General features: G+C 48.1%; 1 protein-coding gene across 1 annotated transcript; it reads left to right on the forward strand.

Moving 5' to 3' along the window:
• The first annotated feature begins 442 nt into the window (after positions 1-442).
• On the forward strand, positions 443-21,883 carry MICOS10 (mitochondrial contact site and cristae organizing system subunit 10). The gene is made up of 4 exons (XM_063177171.1): positions 443-556; positions 16,512-16,559; positions 17,087-17,196; positions 21,639-21,883. The coding sequence occupies exons 1-4, from the start codon at positions 490-492 to the stop codon at positions 21,645-21,647; spliced, it is 234 nt and encodes a 77-aa protein (XP_063033241.1). The 5' UTR covers positions 443-489; the 3' UTR covers positions 21,648-21,883.
• Positions 21,884-22,422: the final 539 nt, after the last annotated feature.

Raw genomic sequence — 22,422 nt, forward strand, 5'->3', positions numbered from 1 at the left:
ACACAGGACCTGTGCAGGACAGGGAAACCCTGCGGGGAGTGTGTGTGTGCAGTGCTGTACCCACCGCTGCAGTGAACACCCGGCCCTGCAGCACGGCCCGGCTCTTACCATGGCTGAGGCGAGAGCCCTGCGGGCAGGGGCGCGGCGGGCGCGGGCCCAGCACAGGCGCCTGCGAGGAGGGAGGGATGCTGCCATAGCCTGAGGGAGACGAGGGCTAACAAGGACACAGCGGGAGCTCTAGACGGAGAGATGGAGCTGGGGACGTGGCGAGCCCGGTCTTACGGGGGTAAATGGCGTTTGGGCCGGATCCTACGGGGAAAAAGGGGATTTTGGGCCGAGCCCAAGGTCGGGCGCGGCGGCCATGACACCCTCCAGTTGGTTACCATGGCAGCGGCAGCGAAACCTCGCGAGACCTGCCGGTGCGGCCGATAGGTGGAGCACGAGCTCTCGCGAGAGTTGCGCGGGGGAGGAGGTGAGGGGACGGGCAAGATGGCGTCGGAGGGCGACCTGGGCAGGAAGTGGGACCGGTGTGTGGCAGACTCCGCCGTCAAGCTGGGTAAGGGCGGTGCGGACACGGCGGAGCGGGAGGGCCCGGGGAAGAGCAGTGGTGGTCCCCCCGGGCTCCCCGAACCTGCGTGAGCCGCCGCCGGCGTGTCCCCGCGGCGCGGGGCCCGCTGTCCCCCGCCGCCCCAGGTTCGCCTTAGGGCGGTTGCGAGCCCGCGAGGGGCTCGGGGTGTCCGGAGGATCCGCCCTCATGGCTGCCCCCGGCGTCGGGCAGAGCCGGCGGCCGCGGGACTGGCAAGGTGACCTTGGCCGCGGGCTCGGACCCCTGGCGGGCCCGCTCCCATTGCTGCGCCCCGGCCCGGCCCCGGCTTACCGCGCTCCGGCCGGCTCTGACCTCGGGCCGCTCCCGGTGCTGAGGGCGAGCGGTGTCCGCGGGAATTCGGGATCCGAGGAGATCTGGGCGGAATGAATGAGCGGCGGGCAGGCACCCACGGCTCCCGGCGTGCCCGACCTCCGGCTCTGCGGCGCCGGTGGCTTTGGGTCGGTGTGTGCGGAGCTGCTCCCCCCGCGCCGGTGGCTTTGGGTCGGTGTGTGCGGAGCTGCTCCCCCCGCGCCGGTGGCTTTGGGTCGGTATGTGCGGAGCTGCTCCCCCCGCTCCGGTGGCTTTGGGTCGGTGTGTGCGGAGCTGCTCCCCCCGCTCTGTGTGCGAGGGGCTGCGTTTGTTAAAGGCAATAGGCAGCGTGACACGCTGAGGGCTTTGGCACGTGTCACTTGTACAGCGTGTGGAGTGTGACATTGAGAGGCGCCGTCCCTGTCCCAGCCCTGTAACTCTGCCTGTTCGCCAAGCAGGGGAACAGTTCTGGTGTTTTTTTTCCCGTATTTATTTGTCCTTAAAGTGAGAGTTATGTGCCTCAGTTTTCTGCAGCAAAGCATTGCCCAGGTTTCCCCGAGCGCTGTGACGAGTAGGGGTGGTGGCTCTGGTGGCAGCACCGCGCTCACCCTGTGACCGCCGGCGGAGTGACACCAGGCACCGCCTGTGGCTTCACATAATGTGTTTACAAAGCCAAATCTTCAAATGCAGTGTCTGACACAACGTGTCGTTCCCTGCTGGTGCAGATGTCTCTTTTAGAACCATAAATAATATCTGGGAAATGTGAATGTTTATTTCTTGAGGCTGCAGGGGCCTTGTGCTTGAAAGCTGATGAGGAGCTCAGGGGTTTTAGTTGCCTAATTCTTTTCCATTAGAAAAGATGTTTAATAATTTTAAGTAAACTGAAACTTCCATTGTTTATAGCAGACCTTTGAAAAGTGTCAAGTGCTCCAGAGCAGTGTTTTTCCTTATGAAATTCTACTCAGGTTTGTCTGACAAACATATCTGGACATGTTTATGTTTCCATAGCATTGGTTGCTTTATCATAAAATATTAAGTATGCCAAATTATAAACAAGAACTTGTTCCACGCTGCAGCTGTACATGTCAGGATCCTGTGCATCCTCTGCCCTGGAGGCTGAAGGAAGTGGATGCAGGGTTGATTTCACAGAATCCCAGAGTGGTTTGTGCTGGAAGGGACCTTACAACTCATCTTGTCCCACCTTGTCCCAGGGACACCTCCCACTGTCCCAGGTGCTCCCAGCCCTGCCCAGCCTGGCCTTGGGCACTGCCAGGGATCCAGGGGAGCCACAGCTGCTCTGGGAAATCCATCCCAGGGAAGCATTTTTTCACATTATCCAACCATATCCTGCCTCTGTCACTGGGAAGCCATTCCCCCTTGTCCTGTCTCCAGGCCCTTGCAAACAGTTCCTTTCCCTCTGCTGGCAGCTCCCTTCAGGTACTGGAAGGCTGCAATGAGGTCACCCCAAAACCTTCTTTTTTTCCAGGCTGACCAATCTCAATTCTCTCAGCCTTTCCTCCCAGCAGAGCTGCTCCATCCCTCTGCTCATCCTGGTGCCTCCTCTGGGCTCTCTGCAGCAGCTCCAGGTCCTTCCAGGGCTGGGCTCTCCCCTGGGTGGGGCAGAGGGGCAGGGACCCCCTTTGCTGGGCTCTCCCCTGGGTGGGGCAGAGGGGCAGGGACCCCCCTTTGCTGGGCTCTCCCCTGGGTGGGGCAGAGGGGCAGGGACCCCCTTTGCTGCTGCCCACGCTGGGGGCTCACCCAGGGCATGAGGAGTTTGTGCCCGGGTTGTGCCCAGCTCTCACCCACAGCACCCCCAGCTGCTCCTCTCCTGGGCTCCTCTTCATCCCTCAGCCTGGATTCCTGCTGGGGGCTGTCCTGACCCTCCTGCAGGGAAATCCTGCTCATGGCATTCCCATGGGCCCCTCCTGGAGCCTGCCCAGCTCCCTCTGCACAGCCCTGGCCTTCAGGTGTGTGCAGCCCTCACCCTGATGCCTGTCCCCTGCCCTCAGCCTGGTGTCTGTCCCCTCCTGTCCCCTGCCCTCAGCCTGGTGCCTGTCCCCTCCTGTCCCCTGCCCTCACCCTGGTACCTGTCCCCTGCCTTCACCCTGGTGTCTGTCCCCTCCTGTCCCCTGTCCCCTGCCCTCAGCCTGGTGTCTGTACCTGCCCTCCTGGCTCTGCTGTGTCCTTTCATTTGGATTTGGTGTTTTCCTGCAGCCTGAAGGGGCAGCAGAAGAACGAGAACCTGCCTTGCCTCGTGCTCTGGGCTCTGCTCTGAGCATTCCCAGTGCTGGCATCACCAGGGTGCTGAGGAGGGTGCTCAGTGAAGTTGCTGTTTTCCAGCAGGCTGCCCAGAGGGGTCTGTGGTAGATAGGGAAAGGCGCTGCGGAAAACCACGCAATGTCACGGAAAGGCAGGACCCTTTGTGTCGGATTCTCGGCTGTTTAGGTGACCTGGAAAGGCCCGGGGTGGCCTTGGACAGCCCGCGATTCAAAGGACGAGAAGAGGCTTCAGATCTTTTCTCGGTCTCGGTGTTTATTAATTGTTTATCTAAAAGATTTTCTCTTGGCCCGACGGAGTCTGCACAGCAGCCAGCCATGAGCACACTGAGAGCCCCCGGGGCGGTCACCTATCTTTATACTCAAAATTACATATACAATATTTATCATTTTTCCCCAATACCTTTTACCCTTATTAACCAGTGCACTTTTAGTAATAACCAATCCCAAAGTGCCAACATCACCACAGAAGATGGAGGCCAAGAAGAAGAAGAAGGAGAACAGGACACGCCCCAATTCCTCCATCTTACTTCTTTAGGCCCCCCTGTACAGAAATCCTAAACCCTGTGTTTCACACTCTAATTAACTTATCCCTTCACCATTCACCCAGTGAAATCCTCCCATCCTCATACAGGTGTCGTCTCCCGTGCAGGATCAAAGTCCAGCCACCAGACACTTCTGGAACATTCCAGGACTCCCGAGCCCCCCAAGGGTGGTCTCGGTCACTCTGCACCTCAGTCCTGAGGTGCTGAGATCCCACACCTTTGTTCCTCTAAGATAAGAGATTACCCTAGGAATGTTGCCCCACTAACAGTAATGCCAATAACTTTCCATTCCTTACCCAGTACTTTTCCATTCCTTACTAACCATAGATAGGAAGGACAAACCCCCTTTTGACGTAGAGACCCCTTAGACTATAAGACCCCAGGAGAAGAAGTAACAAACGCCTTTTGACCGTCCATCATATTGATGTCTGTGTGTGTCACTGGCCCGAGCGGCCCTGGAGAGTGGGCTGTCGAGCTGATCCTCAGAACCAGGTCGCCTGCCTTGCTCCAGAAGACAACAAGGGTCCCCTGTGCTGCCTCTCTTTATTTCCCCACAGCCAGGGGTGGGCTCACACGTGGTTCTGTTCCTGTGGCAGGGCACATTTCTGGTGTGTGTGCTTTTGCAGTGGATCAGCGTTGAAGTGAAGGGAGAACGACCATCCTTTATTGCATCGAACTCCAATTTACTGATCAATCAGCCACTTTAAATAATAGTGTTAACGAACTTCTGTGGAGAGATTTATTCATAATTGGTTAGCTGAGAAAGGCCATACTGACATACTGGACTTGATGATCTTATAGGTCTCTTCCAGTCTTGAACTTCTGTGATTCTGTGACATAATGCTGCTGGTTAAGCTGAAGGAGGAAAGTCAGCAGTCAGCAAGCTGAAAGGAGAGGTCAGCAGTGACCTTGCTGCAACATGAGGATAGGGAGTAGAGATTATTCCTGAATACATCCTGAGAATATGTAGAAAGTATCAAAAGTAGAACCATAGGAATGCAGAAGTAGGCGTAGGTGCTGATATGTAACTGACCAATCCTGAGCTCAACTTTTGCAATATGTATGAAGCTCATTATGAACTGTATTTAACCTGCTGTACTGATCAATAAAATCGAGCCTGTGATGATCTAATTGATGTCCTGCTCTCCTTCCGTCGACAAACTTCATGCATATTCCAAAATACAGGTTCATGATAGGCTAACAGAGGAAACTCTAACCACTCCTTTAGTTTTACAATACCGATAATTGTTTACACAAAACAAAACCAGTGTTCCCACTGTGATATGAGAGGTTCCCAAAACTTCCATATCTGTTCCCAGGGTGCCATCTTTTCCCAGAGAGGGTGTTTCACTTGTTATGGGAAGACTGCCTGAGAACCTTATTGTTTATAAAGTGATGCCTGAGAGAGTCTAATTGTTTATAGTAATTAGCCTGGGAACTGCTTTTGGAACTGCTTTGCAACTACCTTTTACTTTTCTCTCACTGTATGGCTTCATGGCCTTTTTCTTTAAGCCATGCTTGAACTAAACTCCTGACAGATCAGTAGCTGCAGCATTTGTGCTGGCAGCCTCCTGCATGAATGGTGTGCTGACAACACACATTTTTCTGTGGCATCCCAGTGGGAATGATTGTTTTCTCTGCTGGGACATTAAAACTGTGAGTGGTTGGCTTGATTGGTTTTGTAATATTACTGCAAACTTTGCTGGAGTTTCCAATATAAATTACCAAGGGTGGAAAGAAGGAAGGAAAGAAATTAATTTGTTAGTTGAGGATTTAGTTGTTACAGGGCTTGGTAAACTTTGTCAGCCTTTCCCTTTGGTGGCCACAATTTCCTTCCCAAACACTCCTTTACCTCCCTCCCAAGTGCCACAGCCAGGGAGCAAAAACAATCATTGTGATTAGCCCAGTGTTTCCCATTGCAGATTCTCTAAATAAAGCACTGAATTCCTGGAGCTGTGCATGCACAACATTTCCCAGTGTCTGTGAGAGCTGTGGACAGATAACTCCTGTGGGTTGGTTTGAGGGCTGGTGGGACATGGCAAACAGAAAAGGGTGAGAAGGGGAGGCTGAGCTCCCAGGCTGGCTTTATTTTAAAGCAAAAATGTGCTTTTAATTCCAGCTGGGGCTGTGCTGCCTGTCCTCAGCCCATCAGGATTCCCTGGGTAAGGCAGGGTCTGTCCTCAGCTCTGCTTGGAGTTGTGCAATCCTGTTTTAGTTGGAGACCAGGCTCCTGAAAAAAAACTTGATCTCCTGCCACTAATGCTTCCAAAATAAATATTTATCTTGTGTTGCATCTTTTGAAATGCTGTATTATGGTTTTGAGCTCTTGGTCACTACCTGTGTGGATCTTGTAATTTAGTATTAACTTGTTCCTGTTAGCTCCAAACAGAGGATGTTGTCAGGCGTTGTTAGGACAGGATTTCATTTACAGAGGAGCTGAACCTTTTGATGCCTGCTCAGAACATTGAGCCATTGTTACATGGAGCTGGTGTTCACCTCGTTTTTATTAGCATGATATTTATTTGTTTTGCTAATGATGAGGCTGTACCCAGGGGGTTTTGTTCCTCTGCCATTCCAGAGGCAGTTGTGAGCTCAGTGTTTGTGTGCAGAGGGCTGGCTTGTGCTTTCTTAGCTGACCTGGGGGTTTCTGATAGCCAGGTCCTGCTGCCTCTGCACCATCCTCAGGGCTTTTCACCCAGCAGTCATTTAAATAATTTAACTTTCTGTTCCTTTTTGTCATTCTGATTTTGATGCAGAAAACTCCTTGTTACTTTCTTACAGAAAACCTGGTTGTTTGGCAGGTGGGAACAGAGACTTGAACTGGCCTGGCTTGCTTTTCCTTGCCAGCATGCAAACCCTCCTCAGTCCCTGTGTCCTCTCCTTCACAGCCAATTCTTCTGTTGAAGTGAGGGGAGAACGACTAATCTTTTGATGCATCCAACTTGATTTATTGATCGATTAGCTAGCTTAAATAATAGCGTTAACGAACTTCATGCATATTTTAAAATACAGGTTTATGATAGGCTAACAAAGAAAATTCTAACTACACTTTTTGTTTTACTACACTGTTGATTGTTTACACAAAACAAAACTAGTGTTCTCACTATTATATGAATGGTTTCCAAAACTTCTACATCTGTTCTCAAGGTGCCATCTTTTCCCAGAAAAAGTGTTACACTTGTTATGAGAAGACTGCTTGAGAACTTTATTGTTTATACAATGATGCTTAAAAAAGTTTAATTGTTTATAAAAGTCAAGCTGAGAACTGTTTCACAACTACTTATTACTTTTCTCTCAATTGCATAGCTTCATAACCTTTTTCTTCAAGCCATGCCTGAACTAAACTCTCCACATTCTTCCTTTTCCTCAGTAGAGCTCTGCAGAGGAGGCTGATGAAGTAAACACTGCCATGGTCTTCCTCCACCCTGCAGGCTCCAAACCCTGTTCAAAGGGTTGGTTGGTTTGTTTAATTGATTGAGAGTTCATGGCTGTTTATTTGGAAGGACAGTTACTCCCAGAAGATTGGCAGAGGTGTTTTTTTGTTGAAAGGCTGTAATTTTGGACAAATTATTATTATGTGCTGTTTCCAGGGGCCAGAGAGGCCATAAAGGGCAGTGTGGAAGAGAGGGAGGTTTGTGTGCCCTCATGCCTTGGTTTGTTTTGAAGCTGTTGTTGTTTTAAATGAGTTGAAGGCTGTAATTTTCCTGATACTGGAGGTAATCCTAGGGAAGCTGTTTGCTTCTTGACTTGTGTGTGTGTGAAGTTGCTGTGTTGAAGTTCATTTTTTTTTTTCAGGACAGAAATGTTTTGATGTATATCTGTGATTGACCAGAATTCAGCCTGGAAGCTTGTAAATAACCCAGTGTGTGTAGTGATTTCATTTTCCTCTAATCCTCTGTTTTGACATCTGAAAATAAAATGCTTCTAATTTCCATTTAATAGGGATTTTTTTAAAAAGAAAAGGGCACTTTGAATTCTGCAACTGTTAACATGATTTCTTCTGCCTTTCATCATCTGGTCTGCTTGAATAGCTGTTCTGTTAATGGCAGGGATGAAATTGTATTGTTTGTGTCATTGCACAGATTGGATATTTCAGAAAGAATCATTGTATGGATTGTAATGTCAGTATTTTTAAATAATCCTTCATATAGTTATGAGTAGGATAAAGTCAGTCTATATAATGATAAAACTTGATTACACTTTCTGAAAACTGGATTAGACTTTGTCTAAATATACAAAAATCCTGAAATTCCTGTTTGGAAGTGTTTCTTTGCTTGGCAGTTGTATCATGGCCATCCAGTCCTGGCTACCAGGCCAGAAGGTTTGTTCCAAACTCCTTTGGGGTTTTATTTTTTTGTTTTTGGTGCTGGAGAACATGGATTTTCTGTGAGCACACAGCTGCGTTGTTGTGTGAGCTTTTCCTGGTCTCACAGAAGATCCAGCTCTGCTGGTTGTGTCTTGCAGCAGAGCCAGTAGTGTAAATATGAGCTGCTCATGGCTCAGGCTGTGCAGGGAGGCAGCACAGACAATAAAAAATGTTTTCCTTGGAAGAGGTGGGCAGTGCTGTTCTGAGAACAGGCTTGTAGTCCAAAATCTGACAGCGATTTTTAGTAATGCTGTTAGCAGAGCTCTGAATGCAATGTCCATTTACAAATTAAGGTATTATCTTCTGTTGGAAGGAAAGGCCAGGAAACTCTTGAGGAGCCCAGGTGTCCCCTGAGTGCATTGTGCCCTGCTGTTGCCTTGGCTGCCTCTGGGTGTGCCCTGCTGGGCTGTGCCCCTCCAGCTGTGCCAGCCTGCTCTGGGTGGCACTTGGAGCCACCAAGGCAACCTGAGAGCAGAGCTGTGGCAATGCACCTGCAGCCTCTGCTGTCGCAGACATTTTTCCACAGAAATCCTTTCTTTCAGATTTCTGTGTCTTCTGGAAGGCAGAGGTCTCAGAAGGGAAGGTAAACAATTGTTATCAGCTGCTGTGGAATGCAATAGGATTCACCTTGATTGGCTCATTTCCTATGTTTATAATTAAGGGCCAATCACCAGTGCAAGCTAGGGGACTGAGTCCCTGGACACAACTTTGTTTTAGATTCTTTCTATCTATTCTTAGCTTAGCTAGCAGCTCTGCAAACCTCTCTCTATATTCTATTTAGTATAGTCATAATGTATTATATATATTATCTTAATAAATCCAGCCTTCTGATCAAGATACAAGATTCACCGTCTCTCTATCACCAGCTGCGACCCACTCAGGCGCAGTAATATCCTGCAAAACCCAAACCTGAGCTCTGCTCCAGGGAAATGAGCCCACAACACCCCAACCTCCTGAACCTCAGCATTGGTGAGGTGCCAGCTCTGCCTTTGGTGGAGGTGGCATGGGGTGGCAGTGCCCAGGGGACAGGTGGCCAATGTTTTACACTTACTGAGGAATTTACTTGCTGTGCCAACTATGTCTAATTATGGACAGACCAGGACAATTTGGACTAGTGACCTGAGACATGCAATGCTAACAAAACTTCAGTCTGAAGCCTATTCTTTTTTAACCATTTCTTAAAAACCCTCTAATTTTATGAATTCCAACAACAGGGACTGCAGCCAAGTGATATCCTGGAGTTTGCTCCTTGAGAACTCCCAGCTCTAGGTGGGAACAAGACTTTGCTGGTTTTTATATCAGAAACAATTATATGAGAAAATCCTTTCAGGGCTGCTGGCACATCGTTGGTGACAATAAATGAACAGGGGGAGGTTTGAGAAGGATCAGGCTCCTTTTCCCTTCATGTCGGATTCTCGGCTGTTTGGGTGACCTGGAAAGGCCCGGGGTGGCCTTGGACAGCCCGCGCTCCAAAGGACGAGAAGAGGCTTCAGATCTTTTCTCGGTCTCGGTGTTTATTAATTGTTTATCTAAAAGATTTTCTCTTGGCCCGACAGAGTCTGCACAGCAGCCAGCCATGAGCACACTGAGAGCCCCCGGGGCGGTCACCTATCTTTATACTCAAAATTACGTATACAATATTTATCATTTTTCCCCAATACCTTTCACCCTTATTGACCAGTGCACTTTTAGTAATAACCAATCCCAAAGTGCCAACATCACCACAGAAGATGGAGGCCAAGAAGAAGAAGAAGAAGGACAGGACACGCCCCAATTCCTCCATCTTACTTCTTTAGACCCCCCTGCACAGAAATCCTAAACCCTGTGTTTCACACTAACTAACTTATCCCTTCACCATTTACCCAGTGAAATCCTCCCATCCTCATACAGGTGTCGTCTCCTGTGCAGGATCAAAGTCCAGCCACCAGACACTGCTGGCAACATTCCAGGACTCCCGAGCCCCCCAAGGGTGGTCTCGGTCACTCTGCACCTCAGTCCTGAGGTGCTGAGATCCCACGCCTTCACTCCTGCCACTGAGACACCCCTGAAACTCTCCTTGCTCCCAGTTCTGTTTCTGAGCTGGGCCAGCAGACGTCAGTGCTGGCCAGCCTGTGCTGGGTGGGTGTGAGGCAGCAGCACTGCCAGCCCTCCCAGCTGGGCTGCAAAAGCCCTGAGAGTGGAGTTTACTCCTGCTAAATCCTTCTTTTCAGTAATGTTATTATTTTTATTAGCAGAACGTGTAACTGCAGTAAGATAAGGTAAAGCTTCCTGTCAGAGGGGCATTTTCTGTGTTATGAGAAAATTGCTGATTTCTTATCCAGGAGCTTCTAAAGCAAGCACAGCCCTGATTTGTCTAAAAGCTTGGTGCATCACTGATCACAGAATCCCAGAAAGGTTTGGGGTGGGAGGCATCTAAAGCTCATCCAGTCCAACCTGGCCCTGGACACTTCCAGGGATGGGGCAGTCCCAGCTTCTCTGGGAAATCTGTGCCACCTTCCCAGGGGAGCTGCACTGGGTGAGAGCAGCTTCCACTCCTGTCCCCTTCCCCTTTTAAAGGAGGGAGAAAACATTTGTGCCTTCAGGTGTCACAGTTCATTCACCAGTCTGTGGTGTGGGGTTGGAGTTTCTGGTGCAGTGTCCCTGTGAGGTGAGGTTGGAGTTTCTGTGCAGTGTCCCTGTGAGGTGAGGTTGGAGTTTCTGTGCAGTGTCCCTGTGAGGTGAGGTTGGAGTTTCTGGTGTCCCTGGGCTGTGAGGTTGGAGTTTCTGGTGTCCCTGGGCTGTGAGGTTGGAGTTTCTGGGGTCACTGTGAGGTGAGGTTGGAGTTTCTGGGGTCACTGTGGGGTGAGGTTGGAGTTTCTGGTGTCCCTGGGCTGTGAGGTTGGAGTTTCTGGTGTCCCTGGGCTGTGAGGTTGGAGTTTCTGGTGTCCCTGGGCTGTGAGGTTGGAGTTTCTGGTGTCCCTGTGAGGTGAGGTTGGAGTTTCTGGTGTCCCTGTGAGGTGAGGTTGGAGTTTCTGGTGTCCCTGTGAGGTGAGGTTGGAGTTTCTGGGGTGACTGTGGGGTGAGGTTGGAGTTTCTGGGGTCACTGTGGGGTGAGGTTGGAGTTTCTGGTGTCCCTGTGAGGTGAGGTTGGAGTTTCTGGGGTCTCTGTGGTTCCTTGGGACCTCACAGATGTCCCTGGGTGCTGCTGCAGTGCCCCTGCAGCAGTGCTGGTGTTTGTTACCCAGGGTTTGCCTTTGAGCAGCACTTGGCCTGACCCTGAGTGCTTCAGGGTGAAAGCAACATGGGATTTTTGATTATAATGATATTTGGATATTAATATTTTGTTATTCCAGTTTTTCTCTGTTACTGCAGTCAGATGCTGGTATAAAACAAAACTCTCTTTTTTTTCTGCTTCTTTCTTGGGTACTTGGTTTATAATTTCACTGTGTTTTCTTCTCGTGTCCCTGCTCATTTTTCTGTCTGCTCTGCAAACAATCCACACCACAGGGGAGATGGGAATGAAAGCTTCAGAGTTGGTGTTTGAAGAAAATCTGATTCCTGCCACTAAGACCTTGCAGAGAGTCTGCTTAAAATGAATTCTCTCTGTAAATAAGTGATTTCATGGTCTTGGATTTCTAACTGGTGCTAAGTGCTGCCCTGTGAGGGCCCTGGTTATGAAGGCAGCTTCCCTCCACATTTTTACAGAGCAATTCTTTCTGGATCTTGTCAGAGTGGGATTGGAGGCTGAAGCTCTCAGTTTTGTATTGGTGTGTGTGGAATGGCAAAGGAAAAGAAGAGTTTTCATTTTGGGATTAAGTAATTGAAAAGCTTCCAGCTGCTATAGGAACAGCAGCACATCTGCCAGATGTCAGTGAGCAGATTTTAATCCCTCTATTTTAAGTTTCAGGCTGCTGGAGCAGAGTACATCTAGGTGTGGCTGTGTTAGTGGCTGCCTCAGCCTGCAGCTACTTGGGTAGCCCAGGGAAGAACCGTGTAGTATCACTGTTGGAGTAACTGCTGATTCAATTTATAGAAAAAGCTTTTCCCAGATGTTCTTGCAGGGCAGGAGCCCATCCTGAAGATTTGTGTTTCTCTCTGAGACACTTTTATGATGTCCTGTTGGGTATACAGCTTGTGCTCTCCTGCGTGTTAGATTGATTGGAGGCACTGGGAGGTTTTTCTTGGAAGGTGGAGGAGCCAAAAAAGGAGAAAGAAAAAGTTTTGGTGCCTGGGCTTGCTGCCTAATGCCAATTCAAGGTGGCTGTGCTGCATGGGGGGAGCAGGGCTGAGGTGTCCACACAAGTGTCCTGTCCCCTGTTGACACTGTAAATGAGTTTAGGCTGCAGTGATGAATGTGGGCTGGAAGAGGCTGTTTTTCTAGTTAAACATTTTAAACTGTCAGAGAAGGTGAAAAATGGCTTGTACTCTTTCCTGTGGCCTTTTCCTCCAAAATCTGTCAGGCAAGAAAGGGAGGGAAAATGTGCCTGGTGTGGATCAAGCCCTTTGCTTTGCCATGTTCGTTTGTTTTCATTGTAAGATAAACCTTTCATGTTTTATTGTTGTGGAGTTAAAGGCTGGCCTGGAGGTGCTGATCTCTAGGAGGAACAGCTGGAGCATCCCCTGCTCAGGTGGGAGGCTCTTTGAAGAGACATGTTGCCTCTTTAAGAGGAAATGGAGCATGTGAGAACTTCAACCTGTAAAAGTCATCAGCAGCTCTGCCATTGTTTATCTCTGCTGTAACTTTATATAGAATTAAAGTGAAATGCATTGCTTTGCTCCCGAGGCAAGATGGTTTTGCTCCCCCTTGGTCTTGGAGACACAGGAAATGACCACATAACCACAAATACTTTCTAGTGGAATGAGGATGAGTGACAAACTTCCCACAGAAAGAGGTTCTTAGCCAGCCAGGCTGAGGAATTAAATGTAGCTGAAGGCTCTGGTTTTGAGTTAAAACCAGCTCCTAACTGTTCAACACAAATAAAAAAGAGCAAAAGCTGTGCATGCAGTGCCTGGTGTGGGGGGAGAGCTGGTGTTCCTCATGGTCAGGGTGTTGTGATCACAGGCTGTGACCCAGGCTGGTGTTCCTCATGGTCAGGTGTTGTGATCACAGGCTGTGCCTCAGGCAGGACAGGGGTGACCCAGGCTGCCTGTGAGTTTAGGAAAGCTCAGGTGCTTTTTCTGGCTTTGTTTTTTCCTGCACAGAAGGCCAGAACCCATTAGCTGTCAGATCTCCTCCTTCACTTCTCTGTAGCATTTTCATTACTTAAAGCAAGGTCTTAGCTGTCCTCCCATCATTTTTGTTACTCGTTGTTGGTGTAGACTCCTTACAGCTGGAATAAAGTGCAGCGATAGCCTCTGAAATTGCACAAAAATGCATTTGCATGAAGAACAACAATCCTTTCAAATGAGCTGCTTCAGAAAAAGCTTCCTTAAGGCAGAGTAGCTTTTCCTAAGCCAGTGATGCTGGACCACATCTGTTTAGCAGTGGTGTTGGTGTGGGGAAGGCCTAGTTTGTGTTTTAGACTTAGTCTGAATTGCAGTTGACATAAATAATAAATTCTTCACCTTTTGAGTGTATCCTGCAGCTTCCCCCATGGCCAACAGGAAGCAGCATTGATGGCAGTGAGTGCAGCCCTTACAGAGGGGCTGTAATGTCAGAGGACATCTCAGGGAGGTGAGGAGAATACAAGATAATGATAATTAAATGGAAAGAAACTGTATTAATTATAGCTGCTTCCTTAGTGCAGGGTTGTGTTAAGGCACGGATTCAGCACCAGGCTGGTGAGAGGAGTGTGGGTTTGACTGGTGACATGGAAAATGTGGTGACATTAGAAACTGCCCAGGCTCTGCATGGAGATGATGCAGGATTTGTCATCCTGTAAATCATTTCTCATTGATTAGCTAAGCTGTTTGGATTGGCAGAGGGGATCTTGTAGGGACAGGAAGTGTAGGACAAGGATTGCTCCCTCATGGCAGGGCTGCTGAGCTGGGAACTTCAGACAGTCCTGGTGCTGTGTGAGCAGAGAGAATGCCCACAGAAAATCCTCACCAGCCCTGAGCAGCCCAAAGCTGGGCTGGGAATTTCAGACAGTCCTGGTGCTGTGTGAGCAGAGAGAATGCCCACAGAAAATCCTCACCAGCCCTGAGCAGCCCAAAGCTGGGCTGGCACCTCAGACAGTCCTGGTGCTGTGTGAGCAGAGAAAATGCCCACAGAAAATCCTCACCAGCCCTGAGCAGCCCAAAGCTGGGCTGGCACCTCAGACAGTCCTGGTGCTGTGTGAGCAGAGAAAATGCCCACAGAAAATCCTCATCAGCCCTGAGCAGCCCAAAGCTGGGCTGGCACCTCAGACAGTCCTGGTGCTGTGTGAGCAGAGAGAATGCCCACAGAAAATCCTCATCAGGGGATCCCCCGTGGATCTCTGAGCAGCCCAAAGCTGACCAGCTCAGGCTGTGGGGATGGGCTGGCAGAGGATCCAGGGCACCAAGCACGGTGGCTCCTGCAGGATGGTCATTATCTTGGTGGCACAAACACTGTGAGCTGAGCACAGGGAGGGCAGGAGGGCTCTGCTGGGGTTGGAGGCTGAGCTGTGCCCGGTGTCTGTTCCAGGGTGGGCATTGCTCAGTGCACAGCTCTGAACCAGCTGCTCCAGGAGTCCCTCGCAGTGTGAAAGGCACAAACCCCCAGGCTCTGAGCAGACCCCTGAGCACCCCAGGCTTTCCCTGAGCTGTGCAGTGATCAGGGTGTTAATGATCGCTGCCTGACCCTCAGTGCAGCTCTGGGATGTCTGGGGAGGTATGTCAGGATTGCCTGGCAGGCAGTCAGAGCTCTCCCTGCGTGTTTTGTGAGCCTACTCCACATTGTAATGAGCTGGTAAAGCAGTTACCTCTGGCACAGCTGCAGATCTGTAGTAAAGTGAAAAGGGTTTGCAACCCTTTTTCCAGCTCTCAGTAAATACAGAGTACAGTGCTTTGCTCAGATCATGTTTGCTTACCTCTGTCCTGATATTCAGGGGCTTATCATCAACCAAAACCGTGGGATGCTTCGTTAATGTACAAGGTGGTGCATCCTAATTACTGAGGATGTCAAGTATTCTTTGCTAATCTGTTCTTCACTAGAAACTATCAATGTACTTTTTACAAGGAAAAAAAAAATTGAAGAGCACAAAGAAACATAAAAAAAAACCCCAGCATCCTATATGCCATGAGAGTACAGGATTCCTTGGCATTGTTCTGTACTCAACCCACTGACTAATGCATTCAACAGGACCATGTGCTTTTAGGAATATAAAAAAATGATGGATTTTAATTAGCAAACTCATAACATTTCATTTCTTGTATTGAAAGGAGAGAGTTGAAACTTATAACAGGATGTGTTTGCTGCACAATAAACCTGAAGCTGTTGGTTTGTTTTTTTAATGAGGATGTGCAGGACTGATTTTTTTTTTTTTTTTCTTTCTTCAAACTTTTGTACTTCTGTGCCTTATCTAAAATTCTTCTCTTCACTGGACATAATTAAAGGTAGAATTTGCCCACTCAGCCTGAAGTTCTCACTATGATATTTATTGGGTCTGAGAGGAGTTTTGCAGACTTGCCTGACGTTTTACACAAAATCATTACCTCACCTTCAAGGAAAGTGAAAGATTATTTTTAAATATGCCGAGTTTTTTTTAGTGGTGCTGAATAATTTTGTTTCAACCGCTGCAGTTATTTCTGTGTATAATATAAGGAAGTGAAAAGTCATTCATTCCTAATGTGTTTAAATATGCTCCATAATGAATGTTGGGGATGTGAAAGATAAGCAGCCTGGAGCTTTCTTTGTAAGGTATAGGGTAACACAAAGCTTCAAAGTTCTGCTGCCCTGGGGACACACATTGAAGCACTTAAAGGAGTGAGATAAACGAAATACAATGAGATATTCATCTGCACAATGTGAAGCTCAAGGACACAATAAGTTTTCATTTAAAGTGTTTCTCATTTGCTGACAATGAGCCAAATAAATTTTAATTCCACATTGGAGATGGTGACAGAAATTCAGGAACTTTCTCTAGGATGAGAGTCAGGTTTTTTCCCCAGCTATTTCTGATAATGTACTTATTACAGATGTTGGGATTCTAATGTGAACTTATTCATATGTTGGGATTTCTGATCATGTACTTATTACATCTGTTGGGATTCTAATGTGAACTTATTCATATGTTGGGATTTCTGATCATGTACTTATTACATATATGGGATTCTAAAACTGCTCACAGTTACTTAAGAAAACAAGAATTGGTTTTTTCAGATTTGTTATGTAAGAACTCTCTGGTTGGGTGTGCTGAAATAACATGTAGCTGGATAGTCATAGTCTGAGATTCCTGAGTTGGAATCAAGACTTACTGTAAAGAACTAAATCATTTTCCATGACTTTGCTTTATTTTTGTCCTCACCTGCTGCATTTCTTCTTACAGGTGCTGGATTTGGACTAGGAATTGTTTTCTCAGTCATCTTCTTCAAGAGTAAGTACCCTGCATTAATCTTGGCTGCCTGGCTTCCCTCTGTCCATCTGTTGGAGGTCCAGCTAGAAGCCTTTGAGCCTTAATAGAAGTTAATCAGCTTGTTAGACCAATTCTGCCATTGTTTGGCCTGTCTTTTCCATGAAATGGAGTTCCCAAAACTTCTGGCTGTTGTGTAACAAGGTTGTTACCCCTGGCACCTCCCTGAGCTCCCCCTGTGCTCAGCTCAGATCCTGGAATGGCTGAGCCTGAGCCAAATCACTGGGGCTGTGCCCAGACATCAGTTTGTGCCAGCCTCACCAGGGCTTGAAAACAGAACCAGTTTCAGTAATACCTTGAATTCACACATTAATTTCTGTTAAATTCTAAACATGTTACTGTTCCTCTTCTTCTGTAGTGGGCTGGTTTGGAGGATTTTAGAACTAGAATGCATCTTCTAGTAATTTCTTTTTTCTTGGTGCTTACAGAACAATATATAACAACAGCTTTCCTTGACTTCACATGTTGCTCTGTGCTTGCCTCTCCCACAGGAAGGACATGGCCTATTGCATTTGGGTCAGGGATGGGGTTAGGAATGGCTTATTCCAATTGTCAACACGACTTCCAGTCTCCATATCTTCTCCATGGTAAATTTGTAAAAGTAAGTATCAGCGTGTCTGGTTTGGCACTGCCCAATGCCAGGCACCCAGGAGAGCCTGGGTTACCCTCCCCTGTCACAGCTGGGCAGAGGAGAGAGAAAAACATCACAAAAGGTTCATGAGTTGAGATGAGGACCGGGAGAAAAACACTTCAAGGGCAAAACAAGTTCAACTTCAAGTTGGAAAGTGAATTTATTACTAACAAAATTTGAGGAGGATAATGAGAAGTAAAATGAGGCCTTGAAACACCTTTTTTCCCCCAGCCCACTCCTCCTTCCCACTCCCAGTACAGGGGGACAGGAGGGGGGAGGTCTTGGTCAGTTCATCACCCGAGGTTTTCATCCCTTCCCCTGTGAGACCCTGGGGTCCCTCCCACAGGAGACACTTCTCCAGCATGGGTCCACTCTCATGAGCAGCAGCTCTCCCAGCCCTCTGCCCTGTGAGTCCCTCCATGGGCACACAGTGCTCCCAGCCCTGCTGCAGCCTGGTCACTCTGCCATGGGTGCAGCCCTGCAGGGACAGGCAGCTCCAGCCTGGCAGCAGGGCCCTGCCCATGGGCTGGAGCACAGCCCCCTCCAGGCATCCACCACCTGCAGTGTGGGCACCTCTGCCAGGGGCTGGGGGGGATTTGTGCACCCCCGGGGATCTCATGGGCTGGGGGTGGATCTCTGCATCCTCTGGGGATCCCCAGGAGCTGATGGGGATCCCTGCATCCCCTGTGCATCCCCAGAGGCCACAGGTGGATCTCTGCATCTCCTGGGGATCTCAGCATCCCCCAGGGATCCCCACAGGCTGGGGGGGGGGGATCTCTGTGTCCCTTGTGGATCCCACAGGCTGTGGGGGGAATCTGCATCCCCTGGGTATCTCCACAGGCTGTGAGTGGATCTCTGCATCCCTCAGGGATCCCCACAGGCTGTGGGGGGAATCTGCATCCCCCATGGATCCCCTCAGGCTGTGGGTGGATCTCTGCATCCCTCAGGGATCCCCACAGGCTGTGAGTGGATCTGCATCCCCCATGGATTCCCACAGGCTGTGGGGGGAATCTGCATCCCTTGTGGATCCCCACAGGCTGTGGGGGGAATCTGCATCCCTCATGGATCCCCACAGGCTGTGAGTGGATCTCTGCATCCTCCCTGGATCCCCAGGGGCTGCAGGGGTACAGCTGCTCCAGCCTGGCCTCACCACAGCTGCAGAGGAATCTTTGCTCCAGCACCTGGAGCACCTCCTCCCCCTCTTTCTCCACTGACCTTGGTGTCTCCATGTTGTTTCCCTCACATGTTCTCACCTCCTGCTCTCCTCTGGCTAGAAGAAAAGCTGTGCACCTTTGTTTTGGTTTCTTCTCAAGTCTGTTACCACAGAGGCATTCCCATCATCTCTCAGTGGCCCAGCCCTGGCCAGCAGCCTGTCCCTCCATCCTCAGAGCCACCAGGGACTGGCTCTGCTGGACACGCTGGAAGCTTCCAGCAGCTCCTCACAGCAGCCACTCTGTGCCCCCTCCCTGCTGCCAAAACCAGGCTGTGCAAAACCAGCACACAATGCTGCTGCCACTGCTTGGAGACTGCTTTATTACAGGGCAGATTATCCATTTACATGGATATTCCTCTGCCTTTCCCAGAGCAGTGCTGGTAGGAAGAAACTTGTGTTGCCAGAGCTGGAATGTTCCCCTGGTCTTTAATATTTGTGTGTTTAACAGTGGATTTACCACACAGAATAAATGGAATTAGTTTAACAGATCCTGCAGGTAGCTTTTCCCACAACCTGAAAACACAATAAAAATACATGTCAGAAAAGCAGAAAAACTAAACTGGTATTAAGGTTCTTCAGACTTTAAAAGAGATGAGCTGGGAAGAAACTGAGAGTCACATCAGGCATGTCAGGTAGATCTGCCTGTGGAAGCAGATCTTTGATCTTCTGTTGGGTTTTGGGTTTGTTTTTTTTTCAATATGAAGACACTGATCACTTGTAAGTTCTGTGGCTTGTTTGTCTGCACAGTAATGTAGTAGTTGTGCCCTGTAAGCAAGTTTGAATAGAATCACTTCAATGAGTTCAGTATTAACTCAGTAGTTGTACAGTTCTGAAGAAGATCATTTCAATGAGTTCAGTATTAACACTGAAGTAAAATGTTTTAAAATATTTTACCAAATTTTTAAGAATGGATTAATTTGGAACCATTTGTGCAGTAACAAACTGGCGGCAGTGCACCAGTCCACAAACTGACTCCATTAGTGTTTTCTTAATTTCTTCATGTGTCAGAGCTGGGGCTGTTCTCATGGTAATTTATCCCTGTGGCACCTGGAAACAAAAGGAATATGTGAGTCTGTGTTTTGGATCCACAGTGCCATGGCCTGGTTAAATGGTTTCAGTGCCTGTGGTGCAGGGGCATCACCAGCACATATTTACAGTTACTTTAAGGAACTTTAAGATACTTCAGAAAGTACCAAGGTAAAATATTCTGCCAGAAGCTTCTCATGCAGGGCCCAGAGTGCAGAAACCCCTCCTGTGTGACTCCTCTGCCTGCTCAGGAGGCCTCCAGGCATTTCCAGGCTTCTCCTGGTGCTTGTAGAGCTGCAAGTTGAGCCCAGTCCTCCTTGATTTACTTTTTTTTGTAGATGAGCTTTTTTACTTTTTTTACAGCCCTCCTGTTTTTACTTTTTTGCAGATGAGCTTTGGCCAGCCTCCTGCAGCCCCACCAGAAATACCTGCTTGCAAATGTTCTCTCCAGCTACCTGTTAAAGGGAAACAGTAACAAGATTCTCCCAACAATTAAAATCTTTGGAGAGCAGTGTAGAGAAACTGCCTTGGATGCAGCTGATCAGCATTGCCAGCTACTGCCCAAAATAAAAAATCTGTAGTTCTTCTGGCTGGATGTGTTAACATTAAAATGTGTTAGTAATCCACACCATCCTGAGGGTGTTCCTCCAGTTCATGTCTCCAAAAAAAAAGCTGGAGTGACAAGTCTGTGGCTTCATGTGAGTGCTGAATGCACTGCTCACATGTTCTGAGGGCATCATTCAGGGATGCTTGTTCCTAGGGAGGTTGGGCAGCCCAAAACAGTGTCTGGTCACCCTAGGAAGGGATTTTCTCTGGATTAAGGATCAATCTGGAGCAGGGAGGTCCTTGGAAGCATGAGCTAACTGCAAGGATGTGCATGGCACAGGACAAATAGTTTCCAGTGCACTGTCTCCATGGCTTTCTCTGGCACAAAGAGGCTGAGAGGGAAAACACAGGTGAAGGCATCTAAATGGTTAATGTCATTAATTCCCTCCCAAATGTCATGTCATGGGTAATGGCTCCAGGGTTATTACAACACAGTTATTTCATTTCTCTTGGTTAGAAACATGGAAGATATTGTTGCATTATCACTCATCTGGTTTTTTTCCCTAGACAAATTTGCTATAACTAAACTTTGTAGGATTTCCTTTACAAAGCTGAGTTCTGTTCAAATGCTACTTTGTCAAAAAGATAGAATCTGCAAGAAAATTGCCTTTATTAGAGGGAAATGTAACATGGAGTAACTTGGTCAAAATGATTTCTAGTTTTCTGAGCCTGTCAAGTTCACAGGATCAGAGGAGATCTCGAGTTGGAAAGGACTTCAGGGAGGTCATGGTTAGCTGTGAGGTCAGAGCAGGTAACTCAGCTGGGATTGTTGATTCTTCAGGATCAAGTTCTTAATTCTGACTCCTGAGTCAGAATGAGAGAGGACAGAGCACATTCAAGATACTGAATAATGTCCCAGTGACTTTGCAGCTGTTGTAACTTGGGTCATCACACTGCCCATCCATTGGGTGAGACATTCCACCATGAAACCCCAGCCCCAGTGCAGGAGCCATTCATCTAGACCAGAAGAATACTTAAAGTGCAGCAGAGTTCTAATTTGTGGTCAGAATATTCTGAGGCTTTTTAAGTAATTTGATCAAGTGGTTTTCACTGTGACTTCAGCAGGATTTAAAATCAACGTGTCACAATTATTTCAAGGCTCAAAATGCTATGGCTGTGAATTACACAGCCTAGATTTCCTTGCAAAATGGACAATATCCTGTTTTCAGGTTATTTAGCCTGTATTATCACCCAAACCTCACCTTTTTGTGCTTTGATAGGAATGTGGATTTATATTGATGTGCAAGAACACAAAAGGCAACTGCAGCCTTTCCTGTTGCTCTTTTGGCTTTGATTTCAGTCTGATTTCTCTTCAGCCTGTGAAGAGTTAACCTGACCAATAATATGGGGTTTTTTGAAGTATTCAGTTTATCAGAATGGAGGGTTATGCATGAAAACAGCTGCTTAATTCCTCCATGTACAACCTCTTGCTTTAGCAAAGGGTGAAACTCTCCCTTACCCTCTGGAAATGTTACAGAGCTTTGTGACTTGCTTTACATCCTGCAGCACCTTCCATGTAAGGAACCCAAATGGCTTTTTAATAATCTTAAGCCTTCTTGCTTTACAGGAACAGTGACTAATGGCTAAGACTATCCCAGTGGGAAGGAAGGAGAAATCAATGATTATTCCTCAGGAATACTGAAGTGCCCCTGGAATAAGCCAACATTCTTCAGTAACGATCACCAGTAACTCTTTATACTCCAACAAACTGTTTCTGTCTATGAAACAAAGATCTGTTGCTTGTTTTGTATCGTGTCTGAAAAGTGCAAGGAAGAGCTCTTCTGGGAAATAAATAAAAGAAAAATGGCCTTCTCTGGTGTGTTGAGTTTGTATGTGAGTGAGAGAGAGGGAGACTGGAAGGAGAGAGCTTCATTTGGAGTGGCCAGCAGCTGGGACCACCTGGGCCACTGGGAGAGCTCCTCAGCAAAGCCAGCCTGGTCTGCTCCTCCCAGTCCCGAGAGCAACCCCCATCCACATCCAGTTCAAAGAAGCCTCCCCACCTCATAAATCACCACTAGGCCCCTGCTGCTTGTGTCGCTGTTTGGAGAGGAATATAAATACTCCTATGTCCTGTTTGTACAGTTGCCCTTTAAAATTGGAATTTTGTCCTCTCAGAAGAGCAGAATCCAAACTGTGATGGCTGCAGCAAGGCCCTGCTGTCTCTTGTAGCTTTGGGTCATGGAGTGAGCCCTGTTTGAAACTCCCCAGGACAGTGGGTGAGTTGAACACATCCTCGTGCCATCTGGCTCTCAGCTTACCCTTTAGGCTGATTGTTTTTGCACCCCTCTTCTGGGGGAGAGCAGAGAGGTTTCGGTGTCTGGCAATGGGTCACAACTACTTAAAGCTCTTCA

This window comes from Melospiza melodia, chromosome 26 (genome assembly GCF_035770615.1).
Source record: "Melospiza melodia melodia isolate bMelMel2 chromosome 26, bMelMel2.pri, whole genome shotgun sequence".
Lineage (NCBI taxonomy): Eukaryota > Metazoa > Chordata > Aves > Passeriformes > Passerellidae > Melospiza > Melospiza melodia.

Excerpts from the sequence above, each read along its gene's own strand:
- MICOS10 (XM_063177171.1), top strand. The coding sequence starts at position 490 with ATGGCGTCGGAGGGCGACCTGGGCAGGAAGTGGGACCGGTGTGTGGCA. Across the intron at positions 557-16,511 it reads AGACTCCGCCGTCAAGCTGG|GTGCTGGATTTGGACTAGGA; the intron begins GTAAGGGCGGTG and ends TTCTTCTTACAG. Across the intron at positions 16,560-17,086 it reads CTCAGTCATCTTCTTCAAGA|GAAGGACATGGCCTATTGCA; the intron begins GTAAGTACCCTG and ends CCTCTCCCACAG.